Source organism: Apus apus, chromosome 2 (assembly GCF_020740795.1).
Source record: "Apus apus isolate bApuApu2 chromosome 2, bApuApu2.pri.cur, whole genome shotgun sequence".
Taxonomy (NCBI): domain Eukaryota; kingdom Metazoa; phylum Chordata; class Aves; order Apodiformes; family Apodidae; genus Apus; species Apus apus.
This window is the reverse complement of record NC_067283.1, coordinates 115,391,278-115,412,005: the sequence shown is the minus strand read 5'-3', so window position 1 is coordinate 115,412,005 and position 20,728 is coordinate 115,391,278. Positions and strand designations below refer to the sequence as shown.

General features: G+C 35.5%; 1 protein-coding gene across 9 annotated transcripts in view; it reads left to right on the top strand.

Moving 5' to 3' along the window:
* ST18 (ST18 C2H2C-type zinc finger transcription factor) overlaps positions 1–20,728 on the top strand; it is a 169,282-nt gene that overhangs the window by 96,475 nt on the left and 52,079 nt on the right. For 4 of the 9 annotated variants that reach the window (XM_051612693.1, XM_051612699.1, XM_051612700.1 and 1 more), the window contains 2 exons: positions 3,810–3,864; positions 5,723–5,753. In XM_051612693.1, coding sequence (XP_051468653.1) covers positions 3,810–3,864; positions 5,723–5,753 — 86 coding nt within the window. Of the gene's footprint in view, positions 1–2,068; positions 2,133–3,809; positions 3,865–5,722; positions 5,754–7,023; positions 7,128–11,081; positions 11,104–20,728 lie in introns of those variants that run through there. The other 5 variants (XM_051612696.1, XM_051612694.1, XM_051612702.1 and 2 more) reach the window with 5 other exon arrangements.

Genomic DNA, 20,728 nt, shown 5'->3' with positions numbered 1-20,728 from the left:
ACAACGAGGCAGGCACATAACAAGTTACTCCACTTTCAGCGAAGCAGAATTTTTAGTATCATCAGTGACTCCAGTCAGCTTTCTAACACCTAGTCATTGACTTACTCTTGAGTCTCAAAGGAAAGGTTGAGGGAGGATCCTACTGAAATTTCTGAAGTCAGAGAGACTGCGTTCACAAACTTAGTGTGCTTTGTTGGAAGATGCTTTTAGAAAATAATTCATCAGCAGCATCCTCTAAATGTCCACATCACAGAAATTCATCATCAGTGAAGCAGTTCTAAGGCAGCCTTCTGTTTCTTAGCCTGATAGCCTAACAATTTGGGATTGCAGAGCTGCTACCCCTCTGTCGCCGTGTTTCAGACTGTACATTGTGTAGTAATTCTGTTAAGATAGTTTTAATTAATTTTGAAAATAAAATGTTTAGGTAGGTTTCAAACCCATCAAATCGGAGAATCTAGATTTAAGACACAAAGATAAAGTTGAACTGATTCCATCATTCACTTGTTCTTTTTGGGAAGCTTGCCCTTAAAATATACGGGACTGCAATTCCCAATAAAAGTTTGCTGGCAAACCTTTAGATATTATACAAACGGTTCTGATGGCTAAAAAAAATAGTAGTAAGATATCTTGTGAGGATTTTCTGCAGACATAACTGTTCTATTTCTCCCTTATGACTTCTTCTCTCAAGAAAACATATGTACTAGAGGGGCGCCGGGGAGGGCTGACCCATCCCCAGCTTTGAGAGCATGAAACACCTTCTAAAATCTACTCATTCTTTACAGTATGTAGCAGTAATAAGATATGTCTCCCAAATTAACACCTTGGTAAAAATTACTTTTAAAAACAATGGAATTTCTTTCTTAGAGTTTAAGTCTTTTGTTGTTCCATGGATGATTTAAAAGTTTCAGTACTTCTTGCTGACCATCTCTGGCTGTAACCTCGTGTAAACCCATCACTATGTAGGCAAAAATGAGAAGTTACAAACTTTGTTTACTTTTTTCAGTATCAGGCAATCTCTGAAAGAGCTATCAAAATACAAAGGTATTACATCTAATGTAATGTAATGTTGAGCAAGAGAGGTCTTTTTGCTGACACACTTAAAATATTTTAGTTTTATTCAGTTATTTTTTGTATAATTTTTAAGTTATGTATGAGATTTTTTTAAGTTAAAGTTGTTTTTAAGCAACAGAGACATAATTATAATTTTAATATTTGGTATGCATCAGGCTAAATAGGCCTATAAACTTTAGGTTTGAGTTGATTAAATGTCTCTCATAATTTCAAATCATTACACTGAAAGAAAATCAGTAGAAAAATCACCTTCTTTGATTTTATTGTTGGTTTTCACTCCTTGTGCAGTTTTTAAATATTCATCACAATGCAATGTGCTATATAGACCAAAGTAACTGCTGTTCAGTAGAAGCAGTGGACACTTTTTGTTTCATAATTAAAGGAGCAGCACTGTGATTGGTGTGGTATTATGAAATGATGACAAAGGAGAACCAGTGGTTTTAATAGTTTTAGCTTACAGGAGCTGTTGTTAATTTTGTCTGTAGAGTTGCAGGTGAAATAATGCACAGTGGATAAATAGTCTATATTGGTTTAACTGAACATAATATATAGTGTGTTCTGGAGTTGTTTGTCTCAATAGACTATAGTAATCAAAAGTAATGAACCTATTATGTGCAGGACCTTGGAGAGCATAGAATGGCAGTAAAAGTGTGGCACATAAAAGGTTTATTAAAGGAAATTAAAGTCCATCATTGCCACACCTGCTCCCCTATTATAAGTCTATGGCAGGTCAGTGCCTTCAATCACAACTCAGCATCAGAGAACAGAGCCACGTTTCCCATTACCATTGCAGTCACATTGCAAAAACTCATTCTCCAGGTTTTAAGGGTAGTAAGAAGTGTAGGCTGCCATCAGCCCCACTACGTGAACATAAGCCACTTATGTTCCGTCCCTGCTAATAATCAACATCAGATGTAAATTTAAACAGAGAAAAGATATCATTGTCTGTCTTTGAGATGCATTTTGATCAATTTATACTTTCATTTCAGAGATCACTAATCTGTGTTCGAGAATTAGACTTCTTCAAGTATGTGAATACCTGTGTTTTCTCCCACAAATAGGTATTTTGATTCCAGTAGCTGTACATAATGTGTAACCATATATAACAACAAACAGAAAAACACCTAGAAAATAAGAAAAATGCTGTTTTCTTGCCTAGAAGGGCTGACTTTACTCTCTTTCTTTCTGAGAACAATTTTGTCATATTCTGCAATGTTCTTTCAGATAAGACCTTCAAAACATCTTAGTTATCTGAGTCATATAAAGCTATAAATAAAGCATCCTCAATTATTCAAACTCTATAAATGGAAAAAAGGCATAAAGAGAGCTCTGAGCATCTTCCCTCTGTGAGACAAATCAGTCCTGCCTATCATCAAAAATAGAAAGTGAAATAATAAGCAGGATCTTCTGTTGACATCGGGTTTTATCTTAAGAACTTTTGCAGGGAAATAGGCATAGGGAACTTCTGGTATCTGCAGAATGCATCTACCAATTGCCCAGCACAGCTATATAAATCAGATTCTTGTGTTGGCATTTATTCTTACACGTTGATCTGCAGAAGCACATGGGAGTTTCTACAGTGTGCTTGATCATCACCATTTTAAAAACAGAGAAATCACAATTCAAAGCAAAGATAGATAGTGAGATGCTGCTATACACTGAGGAAGATCTCCCGAGTTCCTGATACTTTGCCTAGGCAAAAATTCCTCATGACAGTCTTCATTATATAAAATGTAAGAGTTATTTTTAGAAAGAAGTGGTGTTTGCCTTCCTGGATATGGTTAAAATTTACACTGTTGTACAATCTGCTGTATGTTGCTGAAGCTCTCCACATGAGAACACGAAATCTTAATCTTTTTGAATTTCAAGGGTTTGCAATAAAATCCATTAATTGAAACCCTGCCCTTACAATTACACGTCTTGACCAGATCCAAGACCAGAAGGGGCATATTTCCACTACTAGTTTATATGTAGTCAAGAGTGTCATGAGAACAGCTGATCTTGCAAAGTCTCTATTATTTCAGTTAGAAATCTTATGGTAACAGCTGACGTTGTTGAGAGCTGGATTTTTTCTTTTTTTGTTTTGTTTGTTTGTTTGGTCTTTTTATTTTTAAAATTTGTGTAAAATACAAACCCAGACACCTAATTCTTGCAAAACCTCACAAAAATATGTAACTGTCTCCCTGATCGAAACTTCTGTAAGAATTAGTTGATTAAGTGCTGAAGTATTTCAAAGCTGTAAATGTGCAATTGCACACATTGAAGCAAGTGGGTTTCACATTCTAAGGGCAAAGTTGTCAGAAATGAAGGTTCAAGCACAACTGTTAAGCTATGCTTCAGTTACAACAGTTGTACAATGTGCTTGTAGGCACTGGGGCTTTCTGAGACCTTTTCTTCCAGGTGGTGCATGCTGAAAGCAGCATTCAAAGAACATTGCTGCTTCTAACCTTATACCTTCAGCTAACACCTGTAGACATTGTCATTAAACCTTACAGAGTCACTTATAACCATCTCTTTATTAAACAAATCTGTATCATTAAAGGTATCTCCTAGGTATTTGCTAGATATTCACAGATGGCTTTTTATCTCTTTGACAAGATTAATAAGGCATGATTATTATTCTTTCTATTACTGTCTAGCTTTTAGAAATGTAAAAAAAAAAAAAAAAAAAAGCATTGGAGACTTCTTTTTCTCAATGGCAAAAGGGATGAATTAAAGACTTTGTGTTAATATTACAGATGGATGCAGATGGGGAAAATAAAAAGCTGCGCACACGCTCAAAAGGAACCAGGGGTGAGTTAGCAAGCATGTTCCACGACCCCGTGCCCAGCACACCATGAATTATGACAGTTCCTCTGCACCGTCCCTAATGTGCAGTAAGAGACTGTGTAGCTTCCTTAGGGCTGCTTTTTTAATCAAGGCAGGACACAGACTGCTGGCATTAGGAGGCATGATATTGTTAACTATAGTTTAAAGAAAAACAGAAAAAAAAAAAAAGAAATCACGCATACGCTATTTTCTTTGAGTTATTTCTCAAAGAAAATAAAGGTTATGCTATTTATTATGCAAACAAAAAGCTAGACAATATTGAATAGATGCTTTCAAAATAATGCATAAAACTTTGTCTCAGCCAACTGAATTTTTTTCTGTCTATTGCCATTAATTATCTGCAAATTAGGTGCACAAATGATCTAGAAGTATACTTACTTTAATCAAAAGTGCAGGTGTATACGGCAGAGAAGAACCCTGTGCTTTTTTTAAGTGCAGTGCTCATGTTTCATTTTGCAAAGTTATGACATAGTTATATATCCCAGCCCTTCCTCTTTTTGTAAAGAACAGATGGAAATGCAGTACTGAGAGATAAACAGGCCCTTAATGGTCTCAACATCTGGAAAACATGATTGACTAGCAATACAGCCCTTCCGGGAAAATAACTTTTTATTTTAATTCATAGCACTTTTTGTGACTCTTGATAATGAGTGAAAAATGGAGATATTTAAAAATAAATGTTAAAGTTTTGTCTGCTCTGTGAGCATTTTTGCTTACGACTAGTTTCAGAGGTACAAAGCACCCGTCCTTCACTCTGATTTTAATGTGAATCATACTCTCAGGATTGTGCAAAACTGACTTGTTTGATTCGTTGTCACAAGTTAGTAGTTCTGGATTCTTAATATTGTGCCTTCAGCTTCAAGTCATGGTCAGAATGAAAAAATTAAATCCTTTAGATTCAAATATCCAAAGAATTGAAAAGTGCTGGACTTCACTTAGGAAAAGCCAGAGGAAGGGGGTGGGAGTGCCACGAGCTGCCAGCAGACAAGGGGATAAATACAGACAAGCCTTCTAAAAAACATAAGCATTGTCATATCGAATCTTTGATACATCCCTTATTAATGTTCTCTGAAATTAATATAAAATTCATATATGCTTCAAACATACCAGGACAGATAAACTGACCAAAGAAATTGAATAGAGAAGTTATTCACACCTCAGGATTAGAGCATGTCTCCTGTGTCAGTAAGGACTGAGTTAGGACAGTTTGATGGGCTTAGCAAGCTACAAGTGTATTTAATAGGGGATTCACACCCTCTTCACTCAAAAAGCTAATAATTTTTAAAACTTCCTCTATATTTTTCATAGACGTGCACACACATATATAGCAATTCATAGATCAGAAACATTTTCCCAGAAGTGGAAACAACAAAAGTTGCCTGCACAGTACGAGTAATCTTTAGAACCACCTGTTGGCTTTGTCAATATGCTGTATATCCATCTGTGGGCAGGTATTGTTAAATATCAGCCTTCATCATTCCCAAATTGAATTAAAATTAACAAAAAGCAGAGATCTGTCATTCTGTTTTCAACAAAAACCTGTGTCTCCTCTTTAGCTTTTATTTTTCTTATTATTACTCTTACTTTTTCTTAGTGTTCCACGGAATGTCATGCTCCAGATTTTATGTATGCTAAAATAACTATGAGAATGACATGTTCAGTTAACATTTGTCATTAGTAGCTGCAATCCTGTAGTTAGCATGAAATAATCACCTGTGTTTTGATAGCCTCTCTTGTCATCACGTACAGGCAGGTGCAAGGTTGCAGAAAGCACAAATCTTGCAGTGTAAACTAACTCATTCTTTCCTGCTTTTATTAACAGTTCAAGTGGACTCTATAGCTCAAGAGCTCAGGTAAGAATTCATGTTTGCTCTTTCAGTTTTATTTTCTCCTTATATTGATAAAATCACACCGATGGTATTGCTGTAAAATAGAGAATCCAGCAAATGATGCATTATGTAGAGATTTAGCACAGATCTGACAAAGGGTGCTCAATGAACATTCATTTTTCAAATATACTAAAACCAAAAGCAATATATTGGCATTAATTATGCAAACATAATTAAAAGTAATGCAAAGTGGGCAATGTTCTAGTATACTGTCTTTATCTTCAGCCTGTGTCAGATAACACAACAAATGAATACAGTTTCTTATCAGTCTTCAGTCTTCTTTTTTCCTGTAATAAGTATTATTGTATTTTAGCATCTGAACATTCTAAAAGATATTAACCTTTATAAGGTTTTTGTAGATGGCTTTTATAAAACTGATATTTTCTGTATGCTACTGTGAATTCTAAATGCATTCATGGTTCCTTCTTCTTTAAGTACTTGCTATACAATAAATTCTGAAAGGATATTTTAGATCATAAATAATCTAGTAAAAGTTTAACATTGCTACTTCAATCTTACTAATGGAAAACTCCTAATAACTGGACCAAGAGATTAGAACAAACACTGGAAAGAGAGGTAGATTATTCAGTAAAAAATCCTAAAAAAACCCCAAAAACCCCAGCATACCATCAAATTCAAGTTTTTCCTAGGACAATTTCACTTTTCACATCCCCCAAAGAAAATATATACAGGTAGCTACAAATTCCTTGAGTTGTTAAGGACAATTACAATGGACTACAGCTGCAATATAAATAGTGAAAACATTTTTCTGAAAAGTTTTATAATTTTTTCCTAAGTGAAAATGTATTGCCTATGCCTACTTTTCATTACATGCTACTGAGATGCTTTCTTAACCACAACAGACATTCAAATTAAGTGTTTGTGGGTTCATCCATCTAGGTAACAGAAATATCATAATGTGATTTATATGATCAATCAAAATGCCACTCTCTCTTAAGTTAGGACATGAAATGCTTACAGGAAGGTATTTGCAGTGAAGATATGCAAGGTTTAAGGTTTAGTTTTATAATAAAACTGAGAAAATGACAAGCTTCTTATAGGTATTCCATGAACAGAAATGGAGGCTAACTTTTTGGATAAATTGTTCATGGTGAGTCACTCATTCAGCTCTACTGTGAACCTCATTTTTCTGTATGGCTTCAGTTTCCTGAGATTTAGTGCTTCTTCTTTTTCCTCTGTGCATCCTAATTTATGCACCAGAAGGATGCATTAATCCGAAGAGGCAGTCATCCAAAAATGAGGATGGTCCATGTGTTCCTAAGAGAAAAATGTTTGAAAAATAGAGGATGTGCACGTTTCTGTAACATCAGGGAAGCTGTAAGTTATGCATTATCAATTACTATAGCTTTTCCCAAGCAATTTTGCTTTTCCCTGTGAAATACATGCTATCTCTGAAACTACTGTGTAACAGATGACTCCCGCTGTCAGACTTGTGAACTGTCTCCATAAAGAAACATACTTTGGTTTAAACCAATGAAGTGAACAGCCAATAAAGCCATTAGTTTGGTATTTGTAACTTCTGCCACACCAAATTCCATGTTTGGTATTTCTGCAGTCAAGTGGCTTTACTGGCGTACATGTCAGGGGATCAATTTTATGATCCATTTCTTTTAGAAAAACTAGAGGAAGAGGGGCAGGGGCTGCCTTTTGGAAATGTAGGCTATAAACTTCATTCCTATTACTTCTACCCATATTATTGTGGAAAAACTATTGAACATTCCTCAAGAATTAAAGACTGAAATAGTCTATTGTGTTCCCTGGATACAGATATTGGAACCACTGTCTTTTCTGACCAAGGTTCTAAATGCTGTGTTGGCTGAGAAATTTAAATCCATGCTTAATTAATTTCCCCTTTTCCCTTGGCTTATCCTATCTGACAAAGCACTTTTGCACTCCTTATTGAGTTTCTGTTACAAAGTGCCTTGGGATACTTTTACATGAAAGGCACTACATAAGCTTACATGCTCATATTGTATTATTATTAGTTTCGTGACATTGATTGGTTCTAGAGCATTTATTAGCCTTTTCTTATTCTGCAAGTTGTGTTTCACAAAAGTAAGGAATGAAATAACTGAAAAGCCAAACAAAGAATTGCAGTCACCAATTAGATTCAATAATGCATGAAAATGTCTCTCATCTAAACTTTAGAGGTTGCAGTCTTGCTTAATGGAATGCAATGACAAAAATCTATTGATTTTAAAAAAGCCAAAACCACCTCTCTGCATATAAAGTATCTTTTCAGAGAAACATCACTGTGAGGACCAGGTTGGGTTTCAATTTTATTTTTTTTCTGTTTAGTAAAATCACTAAAAAATCTCTTGCACTGCACAGAATTTTCAGAAGACAGCACTTTTATTCCATATATTGACCACCTACACACAACTCCTCTTTAAGTGTCAAACTTGCATTGCTTTAATGTAATTATATGTCTTAAGGAATCCCAAATTTCAATATAATATACATAATTTTTATGCATTGATGTTATTAATACTGCTGTCTTATTAGTTCTGATTTATAAGACTTTTTTTTTTCTTATTATATCAACTGTATATGCTGTAGTGTTGCAGCATAATAAGCTAAACTTAATTAGCCCTTCAAAACAGAGCTGTTCCTCCTTCCAACCTTAATATTTTACTCATGAACAACACGGTTTAATTTTCATTTAGGAATGTAGTGCTGTGGTGATTTAACAGGTAGTTAAACTGTCCGCAGAAAACACAGAGTGTGGTAGAAGTGAGTGTTGAAGCCAGATCTCTGTCCCATACCTTCAAGCCTGAATCTGACTCCTTTTAGGCATAACATCTCTGTCCCATCCATTTCCTGCAAGAAGCAGAAAGAAGATGTCTTCTCTTAGATTATTTAGTCATGGACCACTGAAAGGACCAGGACCTTCATCTGTCTTCAGGATTAGAATGAAAACCAAAGGGAAGTGAGGAATATTAGTGTGATGTATTCTCATTACTGTGTTCTATTTAACAGATGGGATACAGTACTAAGAACCATCTGTAGGTTATGGAGTGGCATCTGGGTCAGACCAAGGAAGAGCAAATTGGATTGATCCAAGCATAGGATTACACAAGCACAGATCAGTTTGGCTAAGTCCATGTCTGAATAGAAAGGGTACCTTTTCTGGATTAAATACAGGTGAAACTAAGTCTTTCTGGCTTCTGTCACTGATAATTAAGGAAGATTCCACAAGGCATGGTGGTTCAAGTAATGTATGACAATCCTGCTCTTTGATGGGAAAAGATACACTTCCCCTTAATGTCTGTGGTATTGGATCATTTAATCAAAAGGACTGTTTCTTCTAAAGTATGGAAAGTTACTTTTTTATCTGGAACTCTCGTTACAGATGTGAGACATTTTAGATATTCAGATAAATTGAACTGCTCAGTGTGACTGTATAGAGATACGAGTATCTTGAGTGCTTTAACAGAGAGAGAAATAATAGAGCAGACACATCTGGATGTCTCTTGATGGGAGGAGTAACTGGACACTTCACCCTTTGCTGCTGTCTCTTGATTAGGAGGGTGAGAAAACATGCAAAACAATAATGCAATCAATGATACTGAAGTATTTCAGAAGGTTTATGTTACTAAAATGTATTTCTTAAGTTTATCCAAAATGTTTAAGAAGTATACAATATAAATAGCAGTATTGACAGCATACTAAAAAGCGTTTTATTGACTAAGTTAGTCATTCTACAATCCTGCATATTTTGCTGGTTTCCTCTAAGTACTGGTAGGTGATACGTAGCTACTTATACCTGAAGTCTAGTTACAGACAGTAATGGAATGGCAGTATACAGTTTGATAGCCAGGAGATAATCTGGGCACTGAGTACAAGTTCTTAACATTAGAGAAAAGGACTAAGCATGCCTAGCTGCATTTAAAAAGGAATGATTCATTGGTGACTCCTTTTGTAAGCTTCAGAAAAACAAACAAACAAACAAAACAAATCAAAACAAAACAAACAAACAAACAAAAAAACCCAAACAATTTTGAAGATGTATGAAAAAAAAGCAGTAGTTTGTCAGATGACCTGAAGTGGCGAAAGCACTACTTAGATGGTGGAGGAATTGGACACAGGATACAAACTCACACAAAAATGCTCAAATAGGTTCCTCAGCAAGAACTGAGATTATGATTGATTTGTGTAGCTATCACCTTCACAGTGCTTCTAGCCCTTAACACTGCTTAGCACTGAGACAGAGACTGAGAAAGCTGCTTGTTCCTAGCCTGCATCTGGAAAAAAAAAAGAGTTTTGTCCTTTGGGCTTGGGTTCTGTTTCCATGGGAGTTGGTTGTAGACTCAAGATTTTCTGGAAACTGTTGAGAAAAAGCACATTTGTCATAATCCTAAATAAATACATTTGGAATAGAACTGAGGTAGATTCTTGCATTTTTTGGTGACTCTTCTGTCTCCCACTGGCAGAGGGTGTGGGACCCTCACAGTCCTTAATGTGCTCTGCTGAAGAAAATTGTGCCTCTGTGTCCAAATGGGCTTAGTAGTAAATCCTAGATGAAGAGGGTCCACAGTAATATCTACTGCCAGGATATTTATCCTGATTTTGTGCAGACCTGTCTGAGCTTGAAAAAAAGGCTCGTTATTTGCAACTGAAGGTTGGGTGTTGACAGCATACTTTTCCATCTCTACTTCCCAGTGTTCCCTATGATGGTAACTGGCTGGGACAGAGTTGAGCCAAACTGTCATTCAAATATCTCTCTGTGATAACATCTAGATTAGACATTTCACCTGAAACAAAGATCTGTGTCACGCTGTTTCTTGTATGGTGGGACTCAGTAATCTTAAAGGTCTTTTCCAACCAGAACAATTCTGTGTGATTTTATACCTATTCCCAAGGTCTGATTACAGAATGAGGAACTAAGAGTACCTACTGCTTGCTATCTAGCTCAGAAACTGAACTTTGTCCCTGCCCTATCTATTGTAGAAATTGAAATGGTCATGGGGCTTTGAAAATATTAACCTTGGCCTCTTACTCCATGATTTCTGGTATAGTCAAGGCTGGCTGTCATATTGTCATCAATCTTAGTTTCTTACATTCTCAATAAGTCTTGTTCATTTCTTAATCTTTTCTGAGAACATTGTTAGGTTCTTAAGGAATTTAGGCTGTCATACCTAGTCAGTACTGCCCTTAAAGAATTCATGGAAATCTATGTTTTACGCTGAGGAAAAATTATCTTGTAATTGATGTTTGATAGAAAATATTGAACAGTCAAGCATAAACAAACACTGAACAATCAGTACATGGTGCAGTTTACTGACAGGCAAAGGTAAGTGAATACTGGTCATAGAGCTAACAAAATAATAGTGCTGAAATTATCTAGCCTCATTATTATATCCTGTATGTCAACCATTCTCATCGTAACTAATAAAACAAGCATTAACATAAATTACAATGGCAATCAAATGTATAGGTTTGTCATGTCTAAGTTCCTCCCTTGTTTCCTCCTCCACCTTCCAGTCCCCCTCTAATTAGCCATCAAATTGTGAAATCTACTCTGCTGTGATTCCTACTCTGCCTTCTCTGTGCCTCTCTCTCCTCTCTTGTGGCTTTCCTAGAGCTCTGATGATTGTACAGACCTCAGGCTGTTTGACTTTTTTTTTGTCCCATATACTTTCATACTTCAGGAACAGGTTGTTTTTCAGTACTGATACTGTTTTCCTTTACAACAAAAATATTGTAATTGTTTCAGTGAAGAAGTAATAGCATATAGTTCTAGGTGACCAGAAGTCATGTCTTTAACATTTTGCAGATAACCCTGGGGTTGGTAATTATTTGACTTAACTGTTTAGTGAATTATTCTGAATAACCATTAAGATGGTTGAAATAGGAACTGTATCTCATGCACTTTTAGACACACCTGTTCTTGAAGTTGTTAATTACAATTAATCATTTGCCTAATTCCTGTAGCTATTAAAACCTATTGACCTATGTACTGTGACACCTAACATTTCCATCTAGATTTACTTAGAATATTTAGAAGTTGTATTTCATGTTCAGATTTCACTTTTAGTTTGCTTTAGTTGATACTTTAAGTGCATTTGCTTTATAGATGACTTTTTTAGCTTTCCTCAATAGCAAATGGGTTAGATGACTTTCTAACATATTATAGGCTTCTTTTAACATCTGTTTATTTCTAGCCAACACATGTAGTCTAAGTGTCTCTTTTCTCTTAGTTATTTTATTTGATTGTAGTTTCACAGTTTTTCTACTTAAAGTCTTAATTTCATTTTTTTAAAAGCAGTTATTAATTAGTGACAACATATACATTTGTGTAACAGTTAGTTTTTTAATACATGTCAAATTCACATCACTTTAATTTTGGCTGCTAGACTGGCAGATGGTTAGTTACAGTTTTTTTCTACCTGGGATTTTGTTGTATATTATAATGTTCCCTGTCTTGAATGAAGACTCGTATGTTATTTAATATATTCCCCATCTCAACTTCTGTGCTTATCAGCACACGGTAAATGTTATCCTCCCAACCTTACACAGGAATTCAGAGTTGCATATGCCTTACTTAGTGCCTTCTGCTGGGTAACAGAATGCATCAGAACATTATAGCCCAAAATGGTTGTTTCCTCTTATGGCACATCTTTTCTCTGTAGGTTACTGCAAGCCATATAGAGATTGAAATGCCAACCAGTGAATTCTGCCTCATGTATATCAATCATGAGTTAAATATTATGGCTGGCTGAATTGCTTTGTCTGACTGATATTAAGGGAGGATTCAGCCAAGCAAAAGCAAACTGAAACAGACTGTGGAAAGCCTGGAGATAGCAAGGAAATGAAATGGATGCAGCCATGGGACCTCCTGCTACATTAAAGGGAGGTACTGTCCCTGACATGGAATTGCATACAGTCCCGTTGACTGTTGTCAAAAAAAAAAAAAAAAAGGGAGGGGGGGAAAGCACTTCTTTATGATGTCTTCTCTAAGCAGACTAGTTATCAGTGTGCTTTTTATTTATGAATTTGCTGGAGTTAGCAGGCTGACTACTCATGTGCAAGGCTTTCTGGATGCAAAGGTTGAGTGGATGATCTGTAGATTTGCCTAGAAACTTAATCCATTCTAAGCCAAATTCTTGGCTTGGGTCCCACTGGAATTTATTGACCTACTGAACCTGGACAGATTGAGCGAGTAAATGAAAAAGAGGCTAGGGAGGCTGGATTTGGCCCAGATCTTGGGCATTCATTCATATTATCGAATTTAAGAACTTTCTGAGCTCCACACAGTAGAAATTAAATCTCCTCCAAAATAGCTTATACTAAAAATAACATACCTGTTAGAAAAGGATCCAAATGTACAGCTCTAGCTATATAGAATTCTTGATCTGTGAGCTACAGCATGGCACAGTGAAGAAGTCATACATTTCACTAACCTCGTATCTCAGTTGGAGTGTTTACGTGTGTTATTTGTTATAGGATCTGAATATTCTTATGATCCTACAACCTTGTAAACGGAAAACAAAAAAATCAGAGAAGATAATTTAAATCTGTCCTTTTCTGAGTTGACTTTCCTGTGCAGAGAATCCTTCCAAAATAGTAAACTAGAATTAAAAGGGGAAAAAAAGAAAAAAGAAAAGAAAAGAAAAAAAAAGCTCCATTTCATGAGCCTATTGCAGCCTGAAATTGTTGTCCTTTAGCCTCAGGCATCACATGAGCTTGAGGCATGGGTAGATTTCACCATAACTGTATGCCCTTTCCTATGTTATTTCTGACTTCCATTGCTTTACTCTTTTTACTTGCTGCTTTTTATTTGCTCAATCATTTCACAGTCCAGTTGATCTTTTTGGTCAGGTGGCCTATAATATTTAGTTTACTGTCTGAAACATCTCCAAGCTCAGTATATAATGACTCAACAGCATTACCCATTTCTCCCCAGCCTCATCTTATGGGGGCTAGTAAATCCTCTTTCACCAACAAGGCTATGGCAGCTCCTCTTCTATTCTTATATGTCTTTTTAAAATAAAATACATCTTTTAATATCGTGCTCCAGCCAGCTTTTAGTTATGATACTATATTATTATCCATCCAGTTCTGTTCCTTTTTTTCCTAGCTAAACCTTTCATTTGTGTATATAGACAAACACTTAAATACTCCTGAGTTACTGAGCTTATTTTGCTCTGTATTAGTGTTCATAAATACGAAACTCCCTTTTATCTTTCTTCCCATCTATACCCCATGTGCTTTTCTTTCATCTTAGTTCAGCCCTGGACTGAGCTTCTCATAACTTTGGCATTTTAAAAAAAGAGCATTGCCCGTGTCTGGCAGTAAACTTTTATATTTGTAGAAGGCCCTTTAACCCTGCCATGATCACTAAAATGCACAGGAAAGACCCCATCCATTTCACAGATCCAAATTGTAAGCCAAGTGTATGGGTTTGTCTGAAAGGGGTAAAATGCATTTTTTATTTAGCAAGATATTAAAAAATGAGAAATACTCAGGTTTTTTTAGTTATTATGGGAGTAAGTCATGATAACTCTGAGTTTCCATTACAGCCAGTTAACTGAGTCTAAATTACAAGTAGTATTTTTTTAAACATTTTATTTGTTTAAGTTCTTCCAATTTTAATGCTTAAAAGTGTTGATGGAAGTAACTTACTTTTACTTGATGAATGCTCTCTGAAATAATTTTCCAATAATTCCTAGCTGGAGCTGTTCTTCAGATTGTGTTTACCACCCAGGCTGAATCTGTTACCTACAATACACTCCATAAAAAAGCCCAAATACTCTATATTGTCTAAAAGATACTGTGTCTCAGCTTATATTACAAAATACAAGAGGACCTAAACATCAGTAACTGGCTCCAGATCAGGGCAAATACATGGTTAGCTTCTGGTGAGTGACAAGAACTCAGCAGTTCTTTAAAGGACTAGCCTGCAAAATTTTATCTGTAAAAACTCACATCAGAGTTCTGCTAGCTAATGGTCTTTTAAAATATTTCCACATAAAATTGTAATTGGCACAATATTTGAATATGTTTTTAATACATATAAGAATTATTTAAAAGAAATAGGGAAAAAAGTATCTTTATTTCTAGTTTACCTTAATCTTAGACTGTCAGCAAACTGTAGATCTACATTTAATAAAAATTTTCTCACGTGCACAATCTCAATCCTTTAAGTTTTTCAGTTAGTCCGTATGTTGCCACCTATAACTTGCATAGCAAACTGTTGCTTCTGGACATGTGCAATTTCCCCATGTGACAATTCACAAATGTTATATTTTTTTTTTTTTTTTAGATGGGTAGAATGGTCATTTCATTTAAGCCATGCTCCAGTATGTCCCACTATTCAAGGAGAAATTCTTGGACATACAAAACCTCTGTAAGCATACTCTCATATTCCACTAAATAGAAAAATGTTTTGAAATTGGGAGGATCTTTCAGGATGGAGCACCAGAATACAGTGTTGTAGAAATCCTGAGAATCTATGTAGTTCATAGAGAAGAAAAGATAGAAGGCACTGTAAAGCATCTCTTCAAATATCTTCCTTAAAAAAAAGTAAAATAAGAGATTGATCAAGAAGTCCTTATTTAATACAAAAGCCAGTTTCTTTATGTCCTTTGAGAGGCTTTGCTTAGTTTTGCCTCTAGCATCTATATGGATTTCAGAATGGAATGCAGTAAATGGAATTACTTTTTAGTTATGATTTTTCCAAGGGCATAAACATTGTAGATTTTATATACCAGTATCCATGCTGCAATATAGTTTCTTCCCTTTAGAAAACATTATTCTCTCTCCATGTATAAAATCTATGACTAATCCATGTCTTTTAGAAGTAGCCTCTATCTAGTTTTCTGAATCTAGAATTTGTATATGTATTTAGTTAGAATATGTGTATTCTTTCATATTCAGTAAGGAATTTTATGACATTGGAAACACCACTCTGTTCTTTCAGACCTGACTGATGCTGTGAATTTTCAGTCTTTCTGTGGAGACTCCTATCTTCTGCTTATGAAACAGTGTATTAATACCTTCTTTCTCCCTGTTCTCACTTTTAGAGCAAGCTGAACTGGGAACACTGTCACTCTTCACTGAGCTATAAATGTACATGCAGTCTTTGCAAACAATGAGGGTTAGTTAAGGAAACAGAACGTATATCTGAGTGTCTTAACCTGAAGACAAAACAAACACTTGAGTCATAGTCACTCTTCACCTTTCACCCCAAATGCTGTTGTCCATCTGAAGTTGCTGTAACTGACAGTACTCATTTAGCTTTTCATTTGCAGTGTTCAGACTGCCAATGTTCTCCTTCACACTCCAACATTCCAGCTCTTTTCATTAACTTTCAGCATTCCTGGTTGATGTAAATGATAACATCAAGGTCATTTCAGCTGACGTGACCTGTCCTAGAAGCAGATCATCCCCTTTCTGGACCCTTTGCTAGTAATTTTTTCTGTCCACCATCAGCTTAAAAGAGTTTAGGATTTTTGTGTGATTTGGGGTGGAATCAGATAATTTCACCTATAGCCTAAAATTTTGGAAGCCGTTGTTCTAGAGAGCTAGACAGAATCCTGCACATCTCTTTCTTGGAGAACAAGCAGACATAGAAGACGGCTAAGGTGGGGAGCCATTCAAAATTTCTTTTCCTTTTATGTACTTCTGATTCAGTAGTCTTCAAATTTTTGGAAGCCCAGCCACAACATTTGTAAGCTACTGGTGCAGCTATAAGTAATAAGTGTCCCTGAATCTTTGAATGCCAACTTTTTCCCTGCTGGAATGAAAATGTAGTATTTCACTTCCACAGTGTCTTAGGGCATCTGCAAGTTTGTGAACAAAACCTGATTAAGGCCTAAAGCATCTGGCAACATCTTAAATCACCATATGATTAAGAAACAATTAGGCTAACCTTCTCCTTGTAACTACTGGTGTGAAGTTAAATGGTTCTGTAGATCAGAAGCCTATGTCTCCTTTAATTGTAATTCAATACGCTAATGCTTACTTTTATAGTATAATCAGGCAAACAGCCAAAAGGCATTCAGGTTAAGACTTTAAAATTATTTTCTCCAGAAATTAAAATGTTCGATTAATTTTTCTTGTACAAACTCACTTGAGGAGTGAACTTCTTAAATAATCTTAAGCAATGAATATAAATGCCTTGATATTCAAAGACATTTCTTTTCTCTCTTGAATCTAAGGAATATACAGGAGATGCGGTATATTCTGTTCTTATTTTACATGGCATCCATTACAGGCATTAGAAAACACTGATTGGCAGACTGAAAGTACCTCTGGTTTTACATTCTATGGCAATTCTTTGCTCTGTTATCATGCTTTACCAATCTGCAGGCTGCTGTGAGTAAGAAAAAATCCCCAGAGATCTAGAAGTCTTGCCAACAGATTAACAGCAAAAAATCCTTGTTGGTTACAAAGTGGTTAAAGCTCAGGTTAAAAGCCTGACAAACACATCACTTGGATAAACCAATTACAAAAAAAAAAAAAAAAAAAAAAAAAAAAAAAAAAAAAAAGAAGAAAAAATGAGCACGTCAATTTTTAGCAGTAGATAAAGCTGTATGTAAGTTAGGACTGCTGAAAACCTCTCTCTTTTTTTCTGAGGCATTGCTTTATGATAGGAAGCCAATGCACTGTTCTGCCTGAGTGTTACCAGTGTCTGTCTACACCATCCAAGATACACTCTGAGCAGAAGTAAAGAAGAGAAAACGACCTAGTAAATAAAATAAAAATAAAAATAATTATAAGAAGTATTTAGGTGTGAAATATATATGAAAAAAATTATCATGGTGTTTTTTTCAACACATATAACCAGGTTTTACCTGTCTTAAATTTCAACCTCTTGGCTCACATTGTGATAACTGAGACAAGGCTGGTTTTGGTAACAGAGTCATTGACTTAAAAAAATAATAATAAAAAAATTGCTCATTATTGATAGTACTAAAATGATTTATTATCCATAAAACTTAAGTACAGTTAAATTGGGGAAAAAAATCCATGTATTTGCTTTGGGCTCGTGACAAAAAGAGCTTCTCCTGTTTTATGAGCCTCCGATTACCAAATAACCTTGACAGCTGAATCAGTGTTCCATGACAACAAGCAGGCCATTGATAAATAGCAACAAAACTATTAAATGTTGAATTTATGAGATGAGTAATAGAAAAGCAAAATTATAGGTTTACCATTTGACAAACTACAGCTTGACAAATCTGTGCTAACGTACGAATGTGTATGTGTGCATTGACATAAGCAAAAGAGAGAAATAGAAACTTTTTAAGACAAAGGTGAATCTGATATGTCACAAATGTTACAAAGGCATAAATATATTCTTTTCATAGCAGTTAAATATCCAGTGTCCATTATCGAATACTTAACAAATCATGTGTAATTACTTGAAAAAATCTACCACTTGTGAAGATGTTTTTCTGGTTTTATTTTCATTTTCACTTATAAGCCCTGTAAGGTAGAGAAGAAGGAGACTTGGTGGTAAATAGTAGATCTTTAAACTGGCTCTTGCTGAGAACAGATTTCAGTTAAAACTCAAAATCAGCAGTTTAAAAAATCACCAGCAAAAGCAAGAGTATACTCTGCTGGAGTTGAAAAATCTCTTCCTAGCCTATGGAGAGCAATTTGCACCTCCTAGGAAAGAAGCATCAACTGTGTTTTGTCTTTCACCTGTAATCAAAATGGAAGTCATCAGGAATTATTTTACTTAAAGATGAATCTCATGTGTTCACTTATTTTAGAATGATGGGAACTGTAGAGAAAATCTAGGTGAGTGGCTGCTTGTCTACCGGAAAAGATAAGAACCAGCTAAAGCATCAATTTGTCAATGAGGAGAAAGTTTTTAAAATGAGCAATATGCTTCCAGAGAGATTCATGGGCTTCCTGTCCTGACATCAGTACAGCAGCTCTTGATTTACAGCTGTAAACCATGGTGGTTACCATCCAGTGGGATTCTTGTGCTTTCATTTCCCAGAGCAGATCTGCAGGTGGCAGGTGGCAGCAGTACCCCTGCACTGGTCCTGACTGTGTGCTGCTGACATCTGAGTTGGGCTCTCTTTCAGAGTTGTGGTGAAAAAACAACATGTTTAATAGCTGTTGTGCCAGCCCACAGTGGTAGGCTTATAACAACTTTTTCCTAGAGAAAGACTGTATTTTTTGAGCAAGTATAAAGAAATTCAACTTACCATTTTACCATGTTTTCCCTTAACTCGACTGGAGGATACACAGTAGTCAGGCAAATTACAGGATTAAAACTGAAGAACTAGATGAGGTTCTGTGAGCTGTGTTGCACAGGAGTGCATACTAGATGATCTAATTTTATCTTTTGTTCTAAAAATCTGTCAATTATGCTTGTGTAAGAAACAGCTGTAGCTTTGTAAAAGGGGAACTGAAACTGGAAAATCATCTTTTCCTAAACACTCTCACAGTAGCTTCTGAAGGCAAACTTGAAGCTTGACAAATTAATGAGAAAGATCAAAAGCAAACTTAGTGAAGGTTTTGGTCAATAAAAATAATTTTGTGTGATGGGTTTTCAAATACTTCTAGTTTATTCAGTTTTCCTGAAATGACATGAATAGTATGATCTGTTGTTCTCAAATATTAGTTAAGAAAGTCTTTGTTTTAATTTCCTAGAAATAAATTATGCACATTTGTCTGCACTACATCAATCCCTGATGTCTGTTATATGAGCATCATTTCCAAGGGGATGTTTATACCATTGTGATTCTGACCTTTATCATTATATTAATGCTATCGACTATTCATAAATAAATAACACAGAAGCCATCATATATTCAACTAAAGCAGGTGTTTAGTGTCCAGTGTTCCTGATGCCCATAGCATTTTAGCTTTCAGAAGATCAAGGATATCCAGTGTTTTAAGATTAATATGGTAAAATTTTTACATTCCCCCTGAAATGCACATCTTTGTATTTCTGTGTCCTTCATGTTTGCAATGATGGATTGCCAGAAAGGTGCTTAGCCAAAAATGGGTAGTTTTTTGTTTTTTTTTTTAACAAAAAGCTCAAGTTGGTCATATGCTTTCATCTAAAACAATCAGAACCTGAGCCAATTTAGTGCACATAAGATACCTTGGAAGGATTAATTTATGCTGCTGAGCTTGTAATATGTGTATCAAATAAGTTCTCTGCATACATGGATTTATTTTACAAATCTTGCAGCTATGTCAAATGCAAAATCCAACACCTAGGGACATCGTGTAGATTTGTAGTGCACCCTTGAAGTGCCTAAGGTTGAGAAACCATTGAGTGTTTTACACAGATTCATTTATGTAGTTTTTTCATCTCTGACAGATACATTATGAGCACCATTATTCATCCTACAGTAATTTGTTAGAACCCTGTGTGTGAGAGATCAATAAATTCATGCTGAATCACTTACATGAAAAGTTTGCTAATCATTTGCAGAAGCAAATTGTACACAGATCAATATGTAAACCGTATAGGACCTGAAACAAGTATATTAAATCTGCTAAAAAAATTCATCTTTAAAATACTGCTCTCACTTCTCATGTTGGTCAACAGAAAGGCATCTAGACTGGGCAAGGCCTTTCACAGAGGATGGCTCACATTGTATATTAGATAAATCTTTTTTCAAGTGGGTTGAATTGCCTTCTAGAGTAGCCTTTTTTGCCAGTCCATATAGAGATCTGAGAAGAGCTTAAACTAGGCATTTATGGCTGGAGGTAATGAAATTAAATCATTGCTTGGGACTGATAGTAAAAGAAGGACTCTTATTTCAAAATTTTCTGAAGGCACAGTGTGTTTCACACAGGTTTTATGTTGAATTCAAGGTGCGTGATTGGATTCTATATCATGTACACGTAATAGAGCCAAAGGCTCAGGATATTGTAGTGTAACTGGCCATATATTTTTCCCCTTAGCTTTTTCTCTGGATTATCAAACCAGACCACAGATT